Genomic DNA, 20,852 nt, shown 5'->3' with positions numbered 1-20,852 from the left:
AGTTTTTACTTTATTTTATTTGACATTTTTTATTTTTGATTAATAATTTTTTTTTTTTGAATATTGTTTTCTGTGATACGTTAATTTTACCTTTTTATTTTATGACTAGTTTGAACATTTGTTAAGAAAAACGTACTTTTACTAATTTGCGTCAAGATAGTTGTGAGTTGTTCAGGAAATATCCTAAATGTAAAAGTATATGTATCTGCATCTGTACATGTATATATATTCCTGTCTGCCTTTGTACTTACATGGGTTTTTCATACAGTCGACCAATTAGGAACACATATGTGTAGGTATCTGTATTGAATAAAAATGGAAAGAGCATCATCCAATTGCCTTATTTTTACCATGGTCACGCGTTAATTTGAGTAATACATATATATATTTATATGCGTATGTGTTTGTATATATATATATATATATATATATATATATATATATACGTACATGTGCACATGTGTGTTCATGTGGAGACCGGCACTGGCTAAAGTTATTTGCATTTCAAAAAATGAAAAGAAAGTTTTTATTCTTTTTTATTTTGTCTGCAATAAGCATAAGAGGATACGCAAATTATATCTTAAAAATTAAGATAAAAAAATTTACAAATAAAATTTTCATGTCGAGCAGAGTACAACTAAAATCAACAAAACTGCAAAATAGAAAAAGACCTAGAAAAAGAAAGAAGTCAGAGATTTATAGGACTCCAGTTTTATATCATCCATATCAGAGGGATTACTTCAACTTGCAAAGTGAATATACGTGTTTGCCTGATGACAAAATATTAAATTTATTGTCAAAAGGTAAGTTACATTTATTAATAAAAGCAATAAAAAATAAAGATAATGAAGAAATTGATCAAATTCTTTACAAAGATGTGAATAATATATACCTAGATAAGAGGTACATATATTATGACGAAAGTGCTGTTTCTAGGGGGCAAGAGGGGGGGGACACCACCACTACTACTACAGATATCGCTACTACTACAGATATCGCTACTACTACAGATATCGCTACTACTGCAGATATCGCTACTACTACAGATACCACTACTATTACAGATTCCACTTCTACTACAGATACTACTGCTTCTTCTACTAGTACTACTCCAAATTCCAGTCGCATGCATATTAAGGGTGCACCTAATAAACAGGATGCAGATAACAACAGCAATATGAGCCGAGGGGGGAACTCAGGAATTTATGAAGATAGGCGTAAAAACATTGGTCGTCATGAAAATGATATAGGAAAAGTAGGAGAGGAAAAAACAAAAGGTTTCTTTGATGTTTATGTGTTTCATCAGAAAAATAATTTGTTCAACATAAAAAAAAAAGCTGTGAGAAATAAGGCAGAAGAGAATGAAAATGAAGAAAAGAAATTCGTTGATTTGAACAACATATATTTTTACTTCAAAAAAGTAAACATCACTAACATAAATAAAGATAATATAAATGATGATATATACAAAGAATTAGTAGAATTAAAAAAGATGTCCATAGAAAAAGGAGATACCATTGGTTATAATATATATAAATTCTTTCTAAATATTATTACAAATGTAGATAGGTTAAAATATATGGATAATTTTTTTTTAGTTGACTATATAAACAAAATTTGGGTAGCGAAAAATGTACATAAATATTTTTATTTCTTAAATTCATTATTTGATAGAATGAAAAAAATATCCTATAAATTATTCCATCTGAATTTTAAAATTGATGTTATTGGACATAAGGAAGAAAAGGATAAAATGAAATATTTCGAAAGACATGAGTTATTTAACAAAGTTATTAAGAAGACGAAATTTATTCCAAATTACATTTTAAAGCACAATTACATATACTCCAATGATATTTTAAATCTCTATGAATATGATATTAACACTAATTCTTATATCAACAAATTTGACGAAACTTATAAAGAAATTTCCATAGACGATTTTCTCGATATAGGGAAAAAGAAAAATTTAAATATTTACCACGATCGTAGTATACTTGAACCGTTTTATAATTATGCAGAGAAGTATGAAAAAGACAATGAACTGAAAAAAATTATGGGTCTAACCTACGGACGATCTGACAGTGTCACAGGGGAAAGCAACTTTGGCAGTGTTGAAAGTGAGGACAGACTCCACCCTGAGGGGGGACAGGAGTATGGAGTTAGAGACGATGTCCACAAAACTGTGCATATGGAGAAGGGTGTTTGTAATAGTGACAAAAATAGTAACAATAGTAGTAGTGGTATTAGCGCTGGTATTAACAGTAGTAGTAATACTAATAGTGACAGTAATTGGAACAAGGCTGCACAGGAGAATACACCTCGATACGGAAATCAGAGTCCTTATAATGAAGGCGTGCTTAGGGAAGAGGGAATAAACAAACAAAGCAATGACAATAATTGTAATAACGGTAATGGTTGTAGTAGCAGTAGTAGCAACATCAGTAGCAGTAGTAATAATTGGCTAGACAGAATAAGAGAAAACCCTGACGTAAAGTACGAATTTTTGTCAAAGATTTGTGAAAAAATGAAAAGTGAACTTTCTCAAATGGGTATACTTGATAGCGAAAATAAAATAGACTTAAACAGAATTGATGATATAAAGAATGATAAGGATAATAAGTTATATAAGAAAGTATATGCCATGCGTGATTATTTTTATAATATAATTTATAATAATTATAAACCTAATCTTGATTTATACGAATTGGAAACATATATAGATGCTGAATATAGAACATATACCTATAAAAAAGACTTAAATGTACTTTTTAAAAATTGGGTATTAAACGAAAATAAAGTATTGCCAACGGTTCATTTTGCAAAGAAGGATGTAGAGCTAGCTAAGTTGAGATTTTTATCCAAAAGGAAAAGAAAAGAACTCGAGTTTAATCAACTCTTTTTTGAGCGCCATGGGAAGGGTAAAAAGAGGTATTACCCAGTAGAGGACGCAGACGAGCGTGATAGCAAAAATGGTGTAAGCAATGATAGTAACAGAAAAAATGACAATGATGGTGGTAGAGATGATGATCACAAAAATGATGACATAAATGTGGACAAATATCATAACAGTAATGAAGAGAGCAATCAAGACAGTAATAAAGTTATAAAAAAATCCCTTAACTGCCTGATCAAATGGAACGTAAGAAGCGAAAATGACTCGAATAAAATAAATCGTAATGACAACGAAAACAATGAAATTGATATTAGTGACGATGATGACCAGGACGACGACGACATTATTGATTTGGACAAATACGATATGAACATTAATGAAGTAGATTCCTTTAATTTTTTGGATGAACATTTAGATGAATATGATAATGAAGAACCGTCTTTTGATGACACCAATTTTGCAAAATTAGTTATTTATGATGATAATTACGATAAAGAACAGTTTGTGGAAACGTTAACGAGCTATATAATCTCTTGTGATACTAAAAGAGCTAATTCAATTTATAACACATTAAAGATAAAAGGAAAAGTCGATAACTTATATTTTAAAAATTACGAAAGGGCAGAAAATTTGGCTTTTTTATTGCGCCAGTCAAAACAAAAAATTATAGCTGACGTGGAATTGTTATAAAAAAAAAAAAAAAAAAAAAAAATTGAAGATAATAAAAATTAAATTGATAAAAATTTATATGAGTACTCCATTTTGCGCATAGTACAATATATATCGTGCTTGCCTATACTTCCCTTAATTTTTTTCTTTTTTTTTTTTTTTACGTTAAATGATATGTTTTACATACAGTACAACTTTACATTTGTCAAATTTTTTTTCTTTTTTTGTCCTTCAGAGAAAAAGAAAATGAAATACGCTTTCAAAAAAAAATGCCCCAAATATTATTCCATAGTATCATTTATTGAAATAATTTTGGAACAATTTTAAAGATAAATTTCTTTTTTCTTTTTTATTTTTTCTTTTTTTTTTTTTTTGTACAAAATAGTGAAAAATGCACACAACCATTTAAAAATCATTTTATTTTTTTTCAAAATAAAAATAAATTCTGGCTAATCAAAACGAAATGAGCGACAACAAAAAGTGAAAACTTTTCCAAATGTTGCACTGCGAATTTTGTGTTATCTCTTTTTTTTAAAAACAAATAATTGAAGCAAAAAGAGGTAAGATAAGAGTAACGTACGAAATGTGAATTATCTTTCTCTTTTTTTTCATGTGTTATTTTACTGGTAAAAATAAATAAACTTCGCATTATCGTATAAAATTGAAAGCTAAAGAAAGCAAATAAAGGTGTAACAAACTAAGCATGAAATCACGTGCTTCAGTTTAACTGTACCAAGTAAACTGCTTGATACACATGAAAAAATATACAAAACGTAATTGTTCATTCTGTTTTTTTTACTCGCAAAAAATTTTCGTCAAGCTGCGTATGCAAAAGGGGAATTGCATTATAGTTAATTCGATTTATATATATATATATATATATTTGTGTAATAATTTGCCTCATATGTATGTATTAATTTGCTTTATGCATATACTTAAATTAGCGTATATGTATTCACAATAGTACACATTTTCGTCCTTTTTTTTTTTTTTTTTTTGTTTTTTTTTGTTTTTTTTTTTGTTCTTGGGTACTTTTTTGCGCATTATGAAGTACCTTGCTAACTCGAGCACAAAGATAAAGTTAATGGAAGAAACTAAAAAAATAAGGAGCAAAAAAGAAGAAGATGAATATGTGAAGGACTATATAAATAACAACATTAAGAATATAGAGGATGTGGAAATGCATGTAGAAAAAATGAACAAAGAAATAGTTGAACTAGATAAAGCAATAAATGATAAGGTAGAAAATCATGTGTTAAGTAAAAATGAATATGAAGAAAAATTAAAAAGTATAAAAGAAAAAATGAAATTAATAAATAATAAAATGGAACAAGTTGATAAAAAAACAGAAGAAAGTGAAGATATATTAATAAAGTTATGTAAAGATATTAAAAAATTAGATATAGGAAAAAAGAATGTCACAGAAACTATTATTATATTAAAGAGAATTGTAATGGTTATTACAGCTATTAGTAACTTAAAGAAAAAAGCGTTAAAAAGAGATTACAAAGATTGTATATCACTTGTATCTGTAATTAAATTAATGCTTACACATATATCAGACTTAAAGACTAACAATAAATTGAGTTCTTTATATAATGATGCAAATATCCTATTTGATGATTTAAAGCATCAAATAATGGAGGATATAGACCTAATTTACGATTCGGATGTACATATAGAAAATAACATTGTCATCTTGAGCGAATTTAGCTATGATTCCATCAGTTTTAGTAATTATAGTAGTATTAACAATCTTAATAGTGATATTCCGAGTGGAAGTAGTAATAACAGAAGCAGTCATAATAGCAGCACTCATAATAGTCAAAGCCATAATGGTCTCAGCAATGATAAGGACAAAATGAACATCAATCTGTTTGATGCGTGTAATTGCCTATACCATTTAAACCCCAATTTTGTGAACAGTGTAGCAAAAAAATTTACGACTTTTTTTTTAGAAAAATACGTATTAATTTTTGAAAATCAAGTTAATACATTGGAAAGCATAGACAGAAGGTTGGCATGGCTAAAGCGATCATTGAATAATTATGAAAATACATATGCACATATTTTTCCAAGAATTTATAATATACCATATTACATTGTAAGTAAATTTTGTTCTATCACAAAAAATCATATTGTAAAAATTATGTCTTCTTCTATGGAGGAAATGAATCCTGTTTCGATAATTCAGACAGTCATAAAAGTTATAAATTTCGAAAATTTTTTAACAAAAAATATTACATTTTTCACTGAAGAAAATGGTGTATCATATGACAGTTACTCCTCCTTGGAATTCCCTTTTCCTGAGCTTATAATTCAAAAAGAGTTAACACAAATGGACTGTAACAAATGTGCAAATGATGATCTAAATGAACACAGTCACATGAAAAAAAGTAAGGAGTCCTTTTTATCTTTTGCTATGCACAATATCATAAAGAATATTTCAAAAGAGGGTACAAACAACAAGCAAATTGAAGAAGTGGAGAAAAAAGGTAAAGAAGCGAAATTTGCTAGTGGAAATACTATTAATTATGATATGCATGAAGGAGCGGTGAAAAATGATTTTCCGCATAATGGTAGGGATGTAAGTAAGAGTACAACTCCTATTAGTATTCCTATCGAAAATACATCCAATTATAGTAGTAACAAAATAGAAACTAACAATAACCTAGTGAACAGCACGAAAGAGAGAAGTAGATGCCATGCTAAAGTGCCAAATGAACAAAATGGAGAGAGTAGAGAAAAGGAACAAAAGGGGCAAAATTTTATAGGAATAATTTCCTGCGTCTTTGACAGCTACCTGTGCAGTTGGCTCAAGTACGAGGAGAAAAAAATACTAATGAAATATGAAAATATCATAAGCGATGAAAATAAAGAGGACATATTTGATATCACAAGGGATAATGAAACGAAGGTACAAAATTTTGTGAAGGACACTTTTGATGATATCAAAAATTTTTTAAATAAAAATAAATATATTCCAGAAATAAATTTTGAAATTATGGGGGAAAAACATACCGTATATAAGTCAGCATATAAAATTTTTTACTTATACAAAAGTTATGTAAATATGATATTGTTATTTAGTAACTGTCAGACTTTATATGATTTCGTAATGTTTTTTAAAACTTTATTATTAAAGTATAGTGAAGAATTAAATACCAGAACAATAAAAGAAATTAAAGAAGAAAATAAAATTCAGAATTTCAAATTATTATCTATTTTAATTAATACAAGTTATTACGTAGAACAAACTATTAATGAAGCTAATGAAAATATCATAAAAGATATCGACCCAATTTTTATGGAAAAAATATCACTTAAAGATGAAGAAAAATTATTTTTAAATATAAAAACTAATTGTATAAAAGTGATTATTTCCTATATACAAAAAAAAATTAATAATATCATTTCAAATAACTCTATTGTTAACATATATGATATAAATCACCTTCAGGAAAAGTCCTCATATATATTGGAGATGGAAAATTTTCTTCACAAGTATTTTATATTTTTTAAAAAAATTTTTAATGACACATATTTAACTTACTTATTTGAAAAAACGACCACATTAATAATTCAACAATTTCATCACACTATTTTTTCTTTTAAATTTATGACCAATATAACAGCACAACAATTGCTTCTAGATTGTTATGAAATTCAGAAAGTTTTACTTAAAATACCATTAGAAGCGAGTAGTAAAAAAAAGGGGCCAAACGATGAAAAAAATAGAACAGCAATAAATGATGGTGAATATACAGGTAACACTATGAATGAAAATGTGGACGAGTATGTGGGCGAAAATGTGGGCGAAAATGGGGGCGAAAAAAGGAAGCAACAAATTTCTATACCATCAAATATGCTCACTCTAAATACAGATATAGATGACTGCTTTATTCCCCAAACATATTTTAATTATGTCAAGAAACATATGAATAAAATTGAATTATTAATTAAAATATTCCTCTCGAATATTTATGATATGAACTCCTTCAACTTACTACTCACAGAAAATAACAATATATGTACCATACAGGAGATCGAAAAAATATTATCTCTAAAAGAAAACAAAGGTGAAAACATCCCAAACGAGCTAAACTTACATAAAAATTATGTACATGATATTAAGGAGAGGGGAATAAAAGCTGCAGAGGAAGTTAAGTTTTTTTTCAATAAAATTACGAGCATATAGAGAGATACATGAAGGGGGGGGGAAACGAGGCCATTCATTCGTATTATATTGAGAAGGCTATAATCCTGGTCTTGTGTATAACTTAAATGTTTATATTTTTGAAATATATGTGTATTTAAGTTTAGTTTTTTTTTTTTTTTTTTTTTTATGTGTTTCGTGTAAGCCACTTCTTGCACAAAAAGAAAAATTTTTACAGGCTCATTTATGCAAAATATACTTGGACTTTAACTTTATAAAGAAAAATTAAGAAACTAATATTTCATTTTCAGTAATGCGATGTGCAAGTTGTGGTAGCATAGTTTTTTTAGGAACGAATTACAAATATTACTTTTATGACTTTAACGTGTACAAACACACACGCACACGCACACACATTTATGTGCTTATGTACACAACCTACTACATTTGAACATTAAAAATATTACATAAAATAATTTGAAAAAATATATATATGTATAAATCTAGCTTGCAATTATTCACGCAATATAAAAAAAAAAAAAATCTCACATTGGGGAAGTTCTTTATTCCTGTAGGCACACCGTGCACTTAAGAGATACTTAAAAAGCAAAATATTTTTTTTTTGCGCTTTTTCCAATTTCACGAATTGAAGGAAATTCCATTGGGTGTTTTTTTATTATCTAAGTGAAATATTTTACCAATGTTTCTAATTCGTTGTGACTTTTGTTCTGTGTCACTTTTTAGTTGTAAATATCTTTTACCTATGTTATAATCGCCCCCTCCATATTTTCTTAAAAATTGTGAAATATCATAAGTGCTAATAGCAAATGATTTTAGTAAATCAATTAAGCATAAAATTTCTTTATCATTTACATCCCCATGAAATTCTTTTATTAATATTCCATTTTCTGGTTGAAGCATAAAAGCATGTACATCATGATCTATTATAACAACGCGATTTAAATTTCTACCTAATCTTTTTAAATCTTTCACATAATACTTTTTTTTTTTTGAGCATTGGTCTCTATGTAAACATCCTATAGCTGGTATACCCCACTTGGATATAACTTCTTGGGCCACAGGAAAATTGTCATCAGACCATATAACAATTTCATAAAAACTTGATAATTCTTTAAAAAATAAATCAGCGTAAGGCCTCTTTAATACTCTCCACCCTGTTTTTCTATCATATTCTAATTTTGCAATTACATAATTTAGATCTATTACTAAAGTTGGTAAATTTTCAGGATAATTTAAATCTTTGAAGTCAGGTAATAATGGTTCATTACTTAATGGAAAATATTTATCTATAAATTCATGTAATGTATCATTGTATTTATTTTCTAAAACTTCTGCTTTTTTTTTTAGAATCTTTATTAACTCATTTACGCTTATATCATTTTGAATACAATACATGTATGTATACCCAAAGGGCATTAACAACAGACTTAAAAGTAAATACATTTTTATCATCCTTTCTTTTTCTTTTTTATCTATGTACAGTTCTTTTAACGTTTTCTTCTTACCCTCCCTATTAAGGGGGGTACTCTCTTTAGAGACATTATTGCCACTCCTAGAAGTGTTAGTACCGCTTGACATGTTTACTGCTTTTGCGCCTAATTCTTCTACAGCTGATTCTTGCTCAGCTAACTTTTCCGCCGCCGCTGCCTCATTCATATTTTTTGAATTAGCACTAAACCCTCTCGAATAGCAATTTCCTATTCTGTATATATTAGACGAGTTAATAAAAACATTCCTCTTAATTTGATTTGAATCAAATAGATAACTAGTTAAGCTGTCACCGTATTTCATTTTTCCCTTTATCTTATATTCCTTGTTCACATTATTCACTCTATATACACAGTTCACACCAAGCATACTCCGTTCTCTCGCTTGCATGCGCTTACTGTGCATACGATTATAATTTGTATTAAGCAAAATGTCTGCTAAATTATTATAACTCTTGCACATATGGTACCTCCTTCCACTTTTGGTACATCCATTTTTATAACTATACATCAGTGCAACTACATTGTTTAAGTTGTTCAAATTTACTGTTGTCCTGTTATGCACTATTGAAGATATGCTAACTTTATTTGCTGAATTTATTCTGTTCATATAAGGAATTAATACCTTTTCATTAATCCATAAATTTTTTAAACTCAAAAACACCACCATTGTATTTTACGTCTTTTAACATTTATTTTGCGCAGGAAAATTAAGCGTAACATGGAAAAAGTAAGGCGTAAAGAAATAGGGAGAAACGGGGGAAAAGATTTCAGTTCGTCGCATAAGTCTATATATATGTATACTTATATATATATGTATATATGCATGTACATATAAATGTATATATTCATATATGCACACGCTCAAATAGTACGCTCGGATGATGTATTTTCCTTTATTTTAACTCTTAAAAGGGGTATGAACAGCCACATGGTGAAAAGAGGCACTTTTCTATTTCCACATAAAAAAATAATCTTTTTTTTTTTGCGTCAAATATTTTGTAATTTGTTACGTCAAATTAATTACATTAATTATTCTAATTATGTCAATTATATTAAATGTGTAAAACGACGTAATTAAAAGAGATATTTCTTCTTATTCAAATATAGAGAATGTAGACCCTTCTTCAAGTATTGCTTTGATTTTTAAAAATTCGGGCAATAATAGCTACGTTAATATGTACATACATACGTGTTGTGAAAATAATCCTCTTATATGGATCAAAAGAATGGTGATTTAAAATAAAAAAAAAAGCAACTATGAAATGTAAAATAAATAAACATATATACATATATGTTTATATATATATGTATATATTTATATGTTATAAGGATGATGAATATTTGAACAAGCAGAAGGGGCGCGAAAGAACAAATGGGCAGTCAAACAATTCCTATTTTTCGGAAATGCCATGGACATTTCTTAAAATTGTTGATAAAATATGCATAATACATATATATATCTTTTTATGTACACTTTTAAGCGCATATGAGTAGTACACGATGAATATAGTTAAAAAAAGCAGCTAATTAATGAACGACAGAAAAGTGTTATCTATATATATAGCATACTTGCAGGTAATAAAATTATTGAGAAAAATGGTATCATCAAAAAGGGTACCATTAATAGTGAAGCATTTACTGAAACATTTACTGCTTAAGCATTTACTGGTTAAATATATTAATCATATATTAGTTAATTATTTACTCGTTTAACATTCTATAAAACCTACATATTAATACGTGTTAAGTATTTATCAAAAAGAAAAAAAAAAAAAAAATTTACTCCTCTGAAATATTTTTTTATTCACAGGAAATATGCAATAATTCGTGAACTTTAAATTTAACTTTTACCTAAGCCATAATTCGTAATTTATGGCTTACACTCGTTCATCCATTCATTTATATGCATTTATTTGTACATATGTTTGTACATATATATGTACATTTGTTTTGTACATATGTTGGTATATATATATGTACATTTGTTTTGTACATATGTTGGTATATATATATGTACATTTGTTTTGTACATATGTTGGTACATATATATGTACATTTGTTTTGTACATATGTTGATACATATGTGTTTTTTATTTTATTTTTGAAATGAACTTTATATTGATATGAAATACATTTTATCTTTTATATGTAATTTTTAAAAATTATTTGGCAATATAATACAGACAAAAATGAATAGAATAATAAATACTTTTTACCGTAGGTATAAGAAGAGTACACTCAGAATAGCGCTATTCATAGACATTTTCATTATCTTTACTTTTTCACAGTTAATTATTTTGTGGTTTTATGCTTATTTATATTCTTCCTTTGACGATAAAATTGTAGTGGCCGCAATTTTTACGGCCATTGGAAATGTAACATTTTTAGGAGCACTAAGGGAACAGGTAATATAAATGGAAAGAATGGAAAAAAAATACAAAGAAAAAATTTAACAAAAAAAAAAAAAGAAAAAAAAGTGTTAGCCTTCTTAATAATTCAAACCCAGTGCACATATAATTTACAATACATATATTTAAAAATGATGATTCCTTTTTAACTGTTTTTTTTTTTTTTTTTTTTTGTTAAGACTACTAACAAGAGTCTGTTTAACCTTAAAAGAGAAAAAATAATATTCGATTTTGTTCTCTGCTCGTTGTTACTGTACATAGGTAAGATGAACTTTTTTTATTTTTTATAACATTTTCAGAAATTATATTTTTTTCTTGCCCCTTTTCTATATTTGCACATATATTTTTCATTATATTCACAATTTTCACTATTTTTACTATTTTATTTTATTTTTGTAAAGTATACACATTTTTTTATATCCTTTTTCCTCATAATTTTTTTATCATTTTTCAGGCGTATTTAGCTACATGCATTTAAATTAAGGAACGTATTTCTTTACTTTTCTTTTTTTTAAAACTTAAGTATAGTTTTATTTCTTTTCTTGGACATTTTTTCTTTTATTTTTTATATTTAATTGGGACTAGTAAAGAGTTAAACGTTCATAATAGACATGTTTATAGTCCAAAGAAGGTAACCGCAAATCAGTACGGATGAATGTAGGTTAATATGTGAAGGCCAATTAGTGAAGACTACTGCTTAAATTCCAGCAAGAGAACACTACTGAGTAAAGGCCAACACGAGAACACTACTGAGTAAAGGACATCAAGAGAACACTACTGAGTAAAGGTCAACACGAGAACACTATTGAGTAAAGGCTAGCAAGCGAAGACTAGTGAGTTAAAAGTTATAAATGAAGAACTACCTTTTGTACCTCGTGCTTCTCATTGTATCATGTGAATGTTACATTATACATTTTAACAGAGGGGAAAATGGACATAAGATTTTTAAAAGTTTGTTCAGTAAAAGAAAAAAAAAAACTTCGAAGGTGTTTAGGACTTACATGAAACGGCTAAGAAATGCATCTGTTGAAATTGATGTGCAAAATAGAAAAGATTTAACGAAAATCGAAATTATTAAAATGTTTTTAAAAGGTGTAAAGGAATGCAAAAATGTAGAATATTTAAGGGAAAAATTAAAAGGACACGTACCTCCATCAACTAAACGAAAGTTAATGAAGCAAAAAAGAATGATTAACCTAAGGGCTCATATAAAAAACGAAAGAATCAGAAAGCAAGAGCAGGTTCCTCCAGGTAAAAATATTCTTAATTTTCCAAAGAATCAGTTAAAAAACATAAACGCGGCTGTTTTATATTTCAGACATTATTTTGAGAAATACGAAAAAAATACAAGTTAAAATTTGTTACCTGCAGGGATATATTAAAATTTTCGCTTGCTTGCTTTTTTTTTTTTTTTTTTTAAGTATAATTGTGATTTTTGATCTTACACAAAATAAGCATATGAGTACACACATTTGTATATGTACACGTACGAATGCAAATATGCCGACAACTTTGCGCGGTTGACAGGGGGCACAAAAAAAAATATATTTTTTTTTCATTCATCCGTTCTTTGCTTCGCTATGTTTTGCTTTCATGTTATTATTTTTTTTTTTAATATGAACAATTTGTGTGAGTAAAAATAATTTTTTAAAGTTCTTTTTGAAATGTATAATTGAACAGTTGATTAATAAAATGAATGAACGATTAAATGGGCGAATGATTATATAACGGAATGATGAAGAAACCATAAATCGCAAATATGCTTTTCAAAATAGTTAATCCTATGTAGGAACAATAAAACATACACATGTATGACCATGTGGGTGGTGCTTACGTTTCTGTTTAGCAAAATCTCTGTTAATGGGCAAACTCGATGAATAAACGATAGTATATGAATCCAAGTAATATGGCAAACTACTGATAATTCAAAAGATGCGCAAAAAATGAAATGAAATAAAATGAGAAAAAATGACGAAAACAAGACCGTATGCCCAAAAATAATAGAAAAGTATACGTTAGTTTTATTTCAAGGACACAGGAAATGACTACGGAAAAACAGTCGCTACCACAAATGAGTAGGCAAATGGTGACAAAAAACAATTAAGAATATTTTGAAATAAATAGGGTAGAAAATGCATAAAAAGTAGCGTGGCAGTTGTAAAAAAAATGGAATAGAACATGTACAAAAAGTAGGGTAGCAATTGTGCCAAAAGTACTACCTCATATCGAAGCTGTTAAGCGGGAATAGCTAATCCAACGTCAATTATTCAAATAATACTTTTTATAATTTGCATTAATGCCGTTAATCATTTCTACAGTGTCTTTCTTTATTTCCGTATATATTTTATATTCCTTCTCAACGGGGTATATGTCCCTATACGTTTTAACGAATCTGTTATTCATCTGAACGAAATTTTTTTGATAGTCAAATAAGATGTTTTTGTAGTAACGTTTTTTCACTAACAAACTTTTTAGCTTTACCAAATCAGTATATATAAATTTGTACTTTTTTTCTAAGTGACTGATATCTTTGTTTTCATCTACGTCTAGTAGTATTTTTTTAATGCTCATATCATTTATTAAATTTGAGAAACTCCCCAAATTTGTGTACTCCGTTGAACCGCACAATTTTCTCTCACTCAAGTTCATGTCAATCTGCGATATACAGCTAGCTGTATGGCACAAAAAAAAAAAAAAAAAAAAGAAGCAAACATTTTTCGTAAAATGAGTATAATGTGCATATATATAAAAACTGAAAAAAAAAAAACAATATAGATGGACAAAAATATACAATAATAAACAATTAAATAAGATTAGTTAGTTTGCGTGTGAACGTGGATTAATTCATGTAAGTTATCACGTACACTTGTCTTATAGCGTTCTTATGTTCTTTTTTTTCTCTTTTTAGGTAATTTTTCTTTTCTTACCACTTCTCTGCGTTTTGTAATCCTTGTTTAACGAACAAGCTTTTCTCGGCCTTACATCAAAAGAGTTATTCGAAACAACAACATCCCCTACAATTGAGCATTTCAAGTTTTGATAATAAGAATATATAGGTCTTAATGTTTCTTTGTAAAATTTATTTGGAATAAACTTAAAATGATTATAAAATAACTTATCATAAAGTTTTAAAATTTCTTTTATTTTTTTTTTTTCCATTAACAGTTCTTCATTTTTTAGTTGTCTTGGTTCTATGAAATAATCAATATCTTTTTTTAAAATTTTCATACAAATATTTAAATAAATATTTCCATACGAATCCATAGTAATATTTTTTTCTTTTGCTTCTTCGTTTTTTATATCTTGAATAATGGACTGTATGCTCCTAATGTTGCAATCGTTATGCTGATTCTTTTCCTTGTTCATTTGACTGTCACACTTAGGTTTGTCCGCATAGCTTGAAACATTCAAGTTGTTCAAACTATTCAGAATGTTCACACTATTTGTACAATTAAAGCTGCTCGAAATTTTTACGTTTCTCGAATTTTCCTTAAATTTGAACTGGTTCATATCCTCCTTTAATCCATATGTAGACTCACTTTTTCCTCTAAGAGTATATTTATTCTTTGTGCATTTTTCAGAGCCAATTGGACTTGTGTACACATTACCAGTATTGATTTCTCTTTCTTTATATTTTCTGATTTTCGAACTATTCAGTGAGCTCATATAGTTATAATCTCCATCATCCTGGCAAAGATCTATATCTCCTATATCGAGTCCGCGTTTCTCATTTGTGCCATCTTCCTTTCTTTGAAACATCATCATTTGTTGTTTCAACTCATAATTCTTTTTCTCATTCAGTTCTATTTCTTCTCTTTCGATATTGTCTCTTACTTCGTTCATTTCCTTTTTACATTTTTCGAAGTCCAAGTTTTTTTTCTCTTCCTCCATTTCATTGGTAGTCTTTCCAAATGCCATTTTTTTTATCCCTCCTTTTTCAGCCTTTTCTTTGTAATTCATTTTTATATAGGAATTTGTGTTATCTTTACACCCAATTGCGTCATCCTCTTCCACTAGGCAATCGTAAAAGGACGTGTTTTCGTTTGCATCGATTTCGCTTGCACCTTTTGCACTTGCACCCCTTTCATTCACATCGCTCTCCTGATCAACGTTCTCCCTTTTACAAAAATTCTGTTCATATACTTCTTGTAAATCTATCTGCTCCCCCATTTCTATTTTAGTATTTTTCATTTTGTTTAAAATGGCTTCATCTCCACTTCTCATAACATCACTTTCATTTAAAATATTCATATATATATTACTGCTATTGTAAAAAATATTTTCACCATCATTTTCATCATTAAGATTGGACAGATTTCTATCTGTTTTGTATAATTTTTTTAAAGGAAATTTCGATGATTTTACTCCCTTATAGTATTTTTTCAGCTTTATTATTTCATTATTTAAACTATTTTCCTTAGTTTTACGTGAATTATTTTCTTTCTTCATCTTCTTATCTTCGTCATCATCTTCATCTTTTAAAAAAGGGAACCATTCCTGTATGCAACTTTCTAATATTAATTTTATCGTTTCATTTTGTCCATTCGAGTTATTATAATTATTACTGTAATTATGAGAACTTGTACTTAACATGGACGATCTCCCAGGGCTGTTATATGCACTGCCAGAGTAGTTGCATGCCCCCCATGAATTATTCATCTCTTCTGATTTGGAACTACCGAAATGCTTCTACTGATTTACTTCTAATGATTAGAGTTATTTTTTCACAGTTAAATTTCTTTACATAATAAATGAAAATTTTAAATTTCCCTTGATGAATATATTAAAATTATTAGCTTTCGTGGATCCTACTCTTTTTTCAATTTTTTTTTTTTGTTTTCTTCGCTGATTCCATTTTACCTATCCGTTTATGCGGAATTCCCTTATCAAATTTACCTTTTCAAAAATTTCGAAGAAGAAAAATACCTAGGCGTACTAGCATACATATATATATATACATATGTTCATGTGTGTATGCGTATGTACACATATGCGTGTCCTTTTAATCGTTTTCTCTTCAAAAAATAAACACGTGCATATGTTACTTATAGCACAAACTGCTTTGTTCAATTTTTTTCTTTTATGTATAAATTTGGTATTCATAAACAGCTTTACTTTTTAGGATATGCTGAAAAATGAAAAAATTATGGCACAAAATGTTGATATATATATATATATATGTAATTCTACGCATGTGCAAAATGTACAGTGAATACACAGAAAAAGGAAATGTGGGCAGCAATTTATCTTATAAAATTATAAATCTCCATTTACTAATAAATTTTTAAAAAAATATATTGGAATCCTTCCCTTCTACACTATTTGCTTATACGTATATGTATATGTGTATATATGTATGTATATGCATATATAAGCATGCAGAAGTGAGCATATGTATGTATATATATACATGTATAACATATGTTTGTACGGGTACACAACTATACATGCATCATCAGCAGTGACGGTTTTCCCTCCCCGCACTGTTTACACGAAAAAAATAAATTCTTATATTAACGGTATATTGCAGTTTAGCCTTATAACTATTCAGCATATATACATACATTACGTTCGCAATTGAAAAATATGTCGTACTTTTAATAATAAAAATAAAAGAAAGAGAAAAATAATTTACCAAAAAATGATGGAAATTCTTTTTGTTGCCTTAAAATATTGTCCCTTCGTGAATTTACCCAATTCAACATACACATTCGTATGTAATTGTGCACACATGTACAGGGACCGCTTAGAAATAAATTAATTCAAAACTACGGAGTTTTGGAAAAATAATAACAATAAAGCAGTACAAATATATATATATATATATATACATACATAAAATGCTTCCTTTTTATTTTTAACATTCGGAAGAGCACAAAGAATGGAGCCCAACTTCGTAAATACATTAACACAATTCCCTATTCCTAGGAGTTGAAAATTTAGTATTATGTTATTTTTCCTTTTATTTAAATTTCCCCCAATTTTAATATTTCATTAACTGGTTTTATAGAAAAATAAAAAGCTATATAATGTATGCGTACTTATGTGCAATTTTATGTATATACATAAACTTATATAGAAATGCCCATTCTTTTAATTTGAACTGTTTACATTCCTACTATTACAAAATAAATACAGGGAAGAACACTGCTGAGAATTTATATGCTTAGGAAATGTTTTTATGCTACTTAATTTTCCATTTAAAAAAAAAATCCCCTTAAGAAATCATTGATAAAGTACATATTTTATTACCTTGTGAATGGCTTTTTTTTTTTATTTTTTTTTTTTGTAAAATGCACACAAAAAGGGTATAAAATAAAAGCGCTTATGATCGGGACAAAACCTCTTTTTGCATATAACCCTATTTTTACACTATATAAATATATATACATAGATACAAACGTATGCAAAGAACTAGTATACCCTTAAAGTTTAGGTATTATGCTTACGCCTAAGAAAATGAAAAAAATATGCGCGCTTAAAGGTTATTGGTAAGTCAACTGTGAAACTGTAATAACTGGTTATTTGGAACTTTTATTTTTTTTTATTTAAAAATATTTATTAATAACATAAGAAAAAAATTTAAGAATATACAATTTTCAATTTACAAATGTGTATGTATTTTGAAATATTAACATTATTATCCTTTTATTTTTTTCGAAATAAGTAACGTTAGCGAATATTATGCATAACTATGTGAACATCTATAAATGCAGACGTGCTGATATATATATATATTTATATATATGGTACAAATTACAGTAAAGAAAGAAAAAAAAAAAAAAAAGGAAATGCTACAATTTAAAGGATACATAAAAAATACATATGAAAAATAGGAAAAATTGTATTATTTGTGTTTATACCGTAATTGGCTTTTATGTTTCTCTTTGGTTTTTTTTAATATTATTTTTCTGCCTTGGCACTTATTTCACAATTCATTCACGTATTAATTCATTTTTTTTTCTTTTTCTTGTATTGAATAATTGAAGATTCAAAATAAGGTACATAAAAAAAGCCTCTTACAGGATTATTTTGTGAATGGCATTTATCTTATATTAATGAAATATTTACTAACCATAAGTTTTAACGATAAAGATGTGTGTATGTCACAAGTGAATAAATTTTTATATATGTAGCTACCATAAATTTTAAATATTTATTTATCTATTTATTTGTGTATACATTTATTCATCTTTTTATTAATTTATTTTATATTGTTTCAAAATAATAAAACACTACTACTTGGTAGTTTTTTTATTTTTTTAAATAAACAATATATAACATATATGTATATTTGCATATATATTGCATATGTACACTAATGTATTTTTTTGTCATGGTTTGATTGAATTCTCATATCGTCTGAACAAGCTCCTGGTCATAGGTTAGCTTATCATTAATTATTTTATTTTTTCTTTTTGGAATAGCATTAATCACACATATCATTGATAATTTAGAAAATTTTAATACATAACAGCAAAGGAATATAGTGATACATTAACTTTTTCTTCTTTTTTTTTTTTTTTTTTTTTTTCATAATAATAATAATATATATGTATATCTTGCCATATATATTATACAAGTGTGCCAACCGGTCATTCTTTTTCCTTTTTACTCTTTTTTTCTTCATATTGTGTATATGCTTTGCCAAAAATATATTACAATAGAATAACGAATGGGAATGGCTTTTTCATACATGTATATATGAACATACGTATGTATTATGTACTTTATATATAAACAGTACTTTTATAAAAATATACAAAGCATTATCTATTCGTATTAACATTTTGTCATTTTAAAATTATATACCTTTTTGAATTTTTTGATTATTCTTTATTCATTATTCTTTAATTTTTTACTTTGATCAATGATTAATTTTTGCTGTTAAAATATATTTAAATTTTTAAGGAACTTTTACGTGTAATTATTGTTATTTAATATATAAGATATTTTTTATTTTTTTTTTTTTATTTCCTACTATGATTTTCTCATTAATTTTGTTTATTCATTATGTAATTATGTGAAATGTAACGAATTAAAGTGGGTTTTAATTTAAAGAGGTCAAAAAGGAGGAATAAGCATATCATTCGTTAATTGAATGTGTACCATATATATGTATATACATATATGTATTATACGTATATAATATATGCTGCTTCTTTTCAAAAATGTGTATAAAAAACGGTAGAAGGAGAACAGTAGTTCTTACAAAAATTGTTATGTAAGCATGTATCATTTCTATAATTTTACTTAAATATTTTTATCAAGTTCTCTTTAATTCTTTTGCGTTTATCTATTCACTTTAGTTCGTCCATACTAATTTGTATTTATTTCTATAATCTTTGTTTTTTCGCTAATTTTTCATTTATTTTTTACTATTGTTTTTCTACTGTTTATTCTTTGTTGGTTTTTTTTTTTCTTCGTTTTTTTTCATCGTTTTTTTTCTTTTGTTTTCCTTTCATTTTTTCCATTTTTCTTTTAATTCACATGCTGCAAATGTCGTCTTCATAAAATATGCCTAAAAAAAAAAAAAAATTCAGGCACTTTAAAAGAAAAATAATTACATGATTAAAGCAACAAAAAAAATTTTAAATAAAAAAGAAAAAAAAAATGTGAATATATATATTCTATATATACATAAATATATACACTACACTTATATAAGAATAGTAATTTTTTTTTAAGTTTAATAAAAAAAAAAAAAAAGCATGTATTTTTTTTATTTTTTTTCAATTTATTTTTTTTTTTTTTAACTGCGTTATTAAAGTTTATAAAATTCATGAAATTTATTTGTACATTAAAAACCTGCATATGTTTACGTAATATATATATAATACATATGTTTTTTCGCTTTTTTTCTATTTTAATAATTTTCACAATTTTCACATTTTCTTTGGTTTATTTATTTCACATTTTCATGGGTTTATTTATTTCACATTTTCATGGGTTTATTTATTTCACATTTTCATGGGTTTATTTATTTCACATTTTCATGGGTTTATTTATTTCACAATTTCATGGTTTATTTATTTCACAATTTTATGGTTTATTTATTTCACAATTTCAAGGTTTATTTATTTCACAATTTTATGGTTTATTTATTTCACAATTTCAAGGTTTATTTATTTCACAATTTTATGGGTTTATTTATTTCACAATTTTATGGTTTATTTATTTCACAATTTTATGGTTTATTTATTTCACAATTT

The 20,852-nt window shown here is 26.9% G+C and overlaps 5 protein-coding genes across 5 annotated transcripts; 3 read left to right on the top strand and 2 right to left on the bottom strand.

Annotated features, from left to right (window-relative positions):
• Positions 1-511: 511 nt before the first annotated feature.
• Positions 512-3,586, top strand: MKS88_000737 (uncharacterized protein; the record flags this gene model as incomplete). Its single annotated transcript, XM_067218654.1, has 1 exon — positions 512-3,586. The coding sequence occupies one exon, from the start codon at positions 512-514 to the stop codon at positions 3,584-3,586; it is 3,075 nt and encodes a 1,024-aa protein (XP_067075519.1).
• A 1,024-nt stretch (positions 3,587-4,610) lies between these two features.
• MKS88_000736 (vacuolar protein sorting-associated protein 53) lies at positions 4,611-7,763 on the top strand (the record flags this gene model as incomplete). Its single annotated transcript, XM_067218645.1, has 1 exon — positions 4,611-7,763. The coding sequence occupies one exon, from the start codon at positions 4,611-4,613 to the stop codon at positions 7,761-7,763; it is 3,153 nt and encodes a 1,050-aa protein (XP_067075518.1).
• A 597-nt stretch (positions 7,764-8,360) lies between these two features.
• MKS88_000735 (mitochondrial import inner membrane translocase subunit TIM50) lies at positions 8,361-9,899 on the bottom strand (the record flags this gene model as incomplete). The annotated part of the gene is made up of 1 exon (XM_067218634.1): positions 8,361-9,899. The coding sequence occupies one exon, from the start codon at positions 9,897-9,899 to the stop codon at positions 8,361-8,363; it is 1,539 nt and encodes a 512-aa protein (XP_067075517.1).
• Positions 9,900-10,828: 929 nt separating this feature from the next.
• Positions 10,829-12,995, top strand: MKS88_000734 (dolichyl-diphosphooligosaccharide--protein glycosyltransferase subunit OST2; the record flags this gene model as incomplete). Its single annotated transcript, XM_067218623.1, has 5 exons — positions 10,829-10,900; positions 11,521-11,637; positions 11,820-11,901; positions 12,231-12,285; positions 12,563-12,995. 5 exons carry the CDS (start codon positions 10,829-10,831, stop codon positions 12,993-12,995), a joined length of 759 nt encoding a protein of 252 aa, XP_067075516.1.
• Positions 12,996-13,899: 904 nt separating this feature from the next.
• MKS88_000733 (uncharacterized protein) lies at positions 13,900-16,299 on the bottom strand (the record flags this gene model as incomplete). The annotated part of the gene is made up of 2 exons (XM_067218612.1): positions 13,900-14,312; positions 14,568-16,299. 2 exons carry the CDS (start codon positions 16,297-16,299, stop codon positions 13,900-13,902), a joined length of 2,145 nt encoding a protein of 714 aa, XP_067075515.1.
• Between the last annotated feature and the right edge of the window lie 4,553 nt (positions 16,300-20,852).

This window comes from Plasmodium brasilianum, chromosome 2, assembly GCF_023973825.1.
Source record: "Plasmodium brasilianum strain Bolivian I chromosome 2, whole genome shotgun sequence".
NCBI lineage: Eukaryota > Apicomplexa > Aconoidasida > Haemosporida > Plasmodiidae > Plasmodium > Plasmodium brasilianum.
The sequence above is the reverse complement of the archived record's forward strand: the minus strand, read 5'-3'. Positions and strand labels throughout refer to the sequence as shown.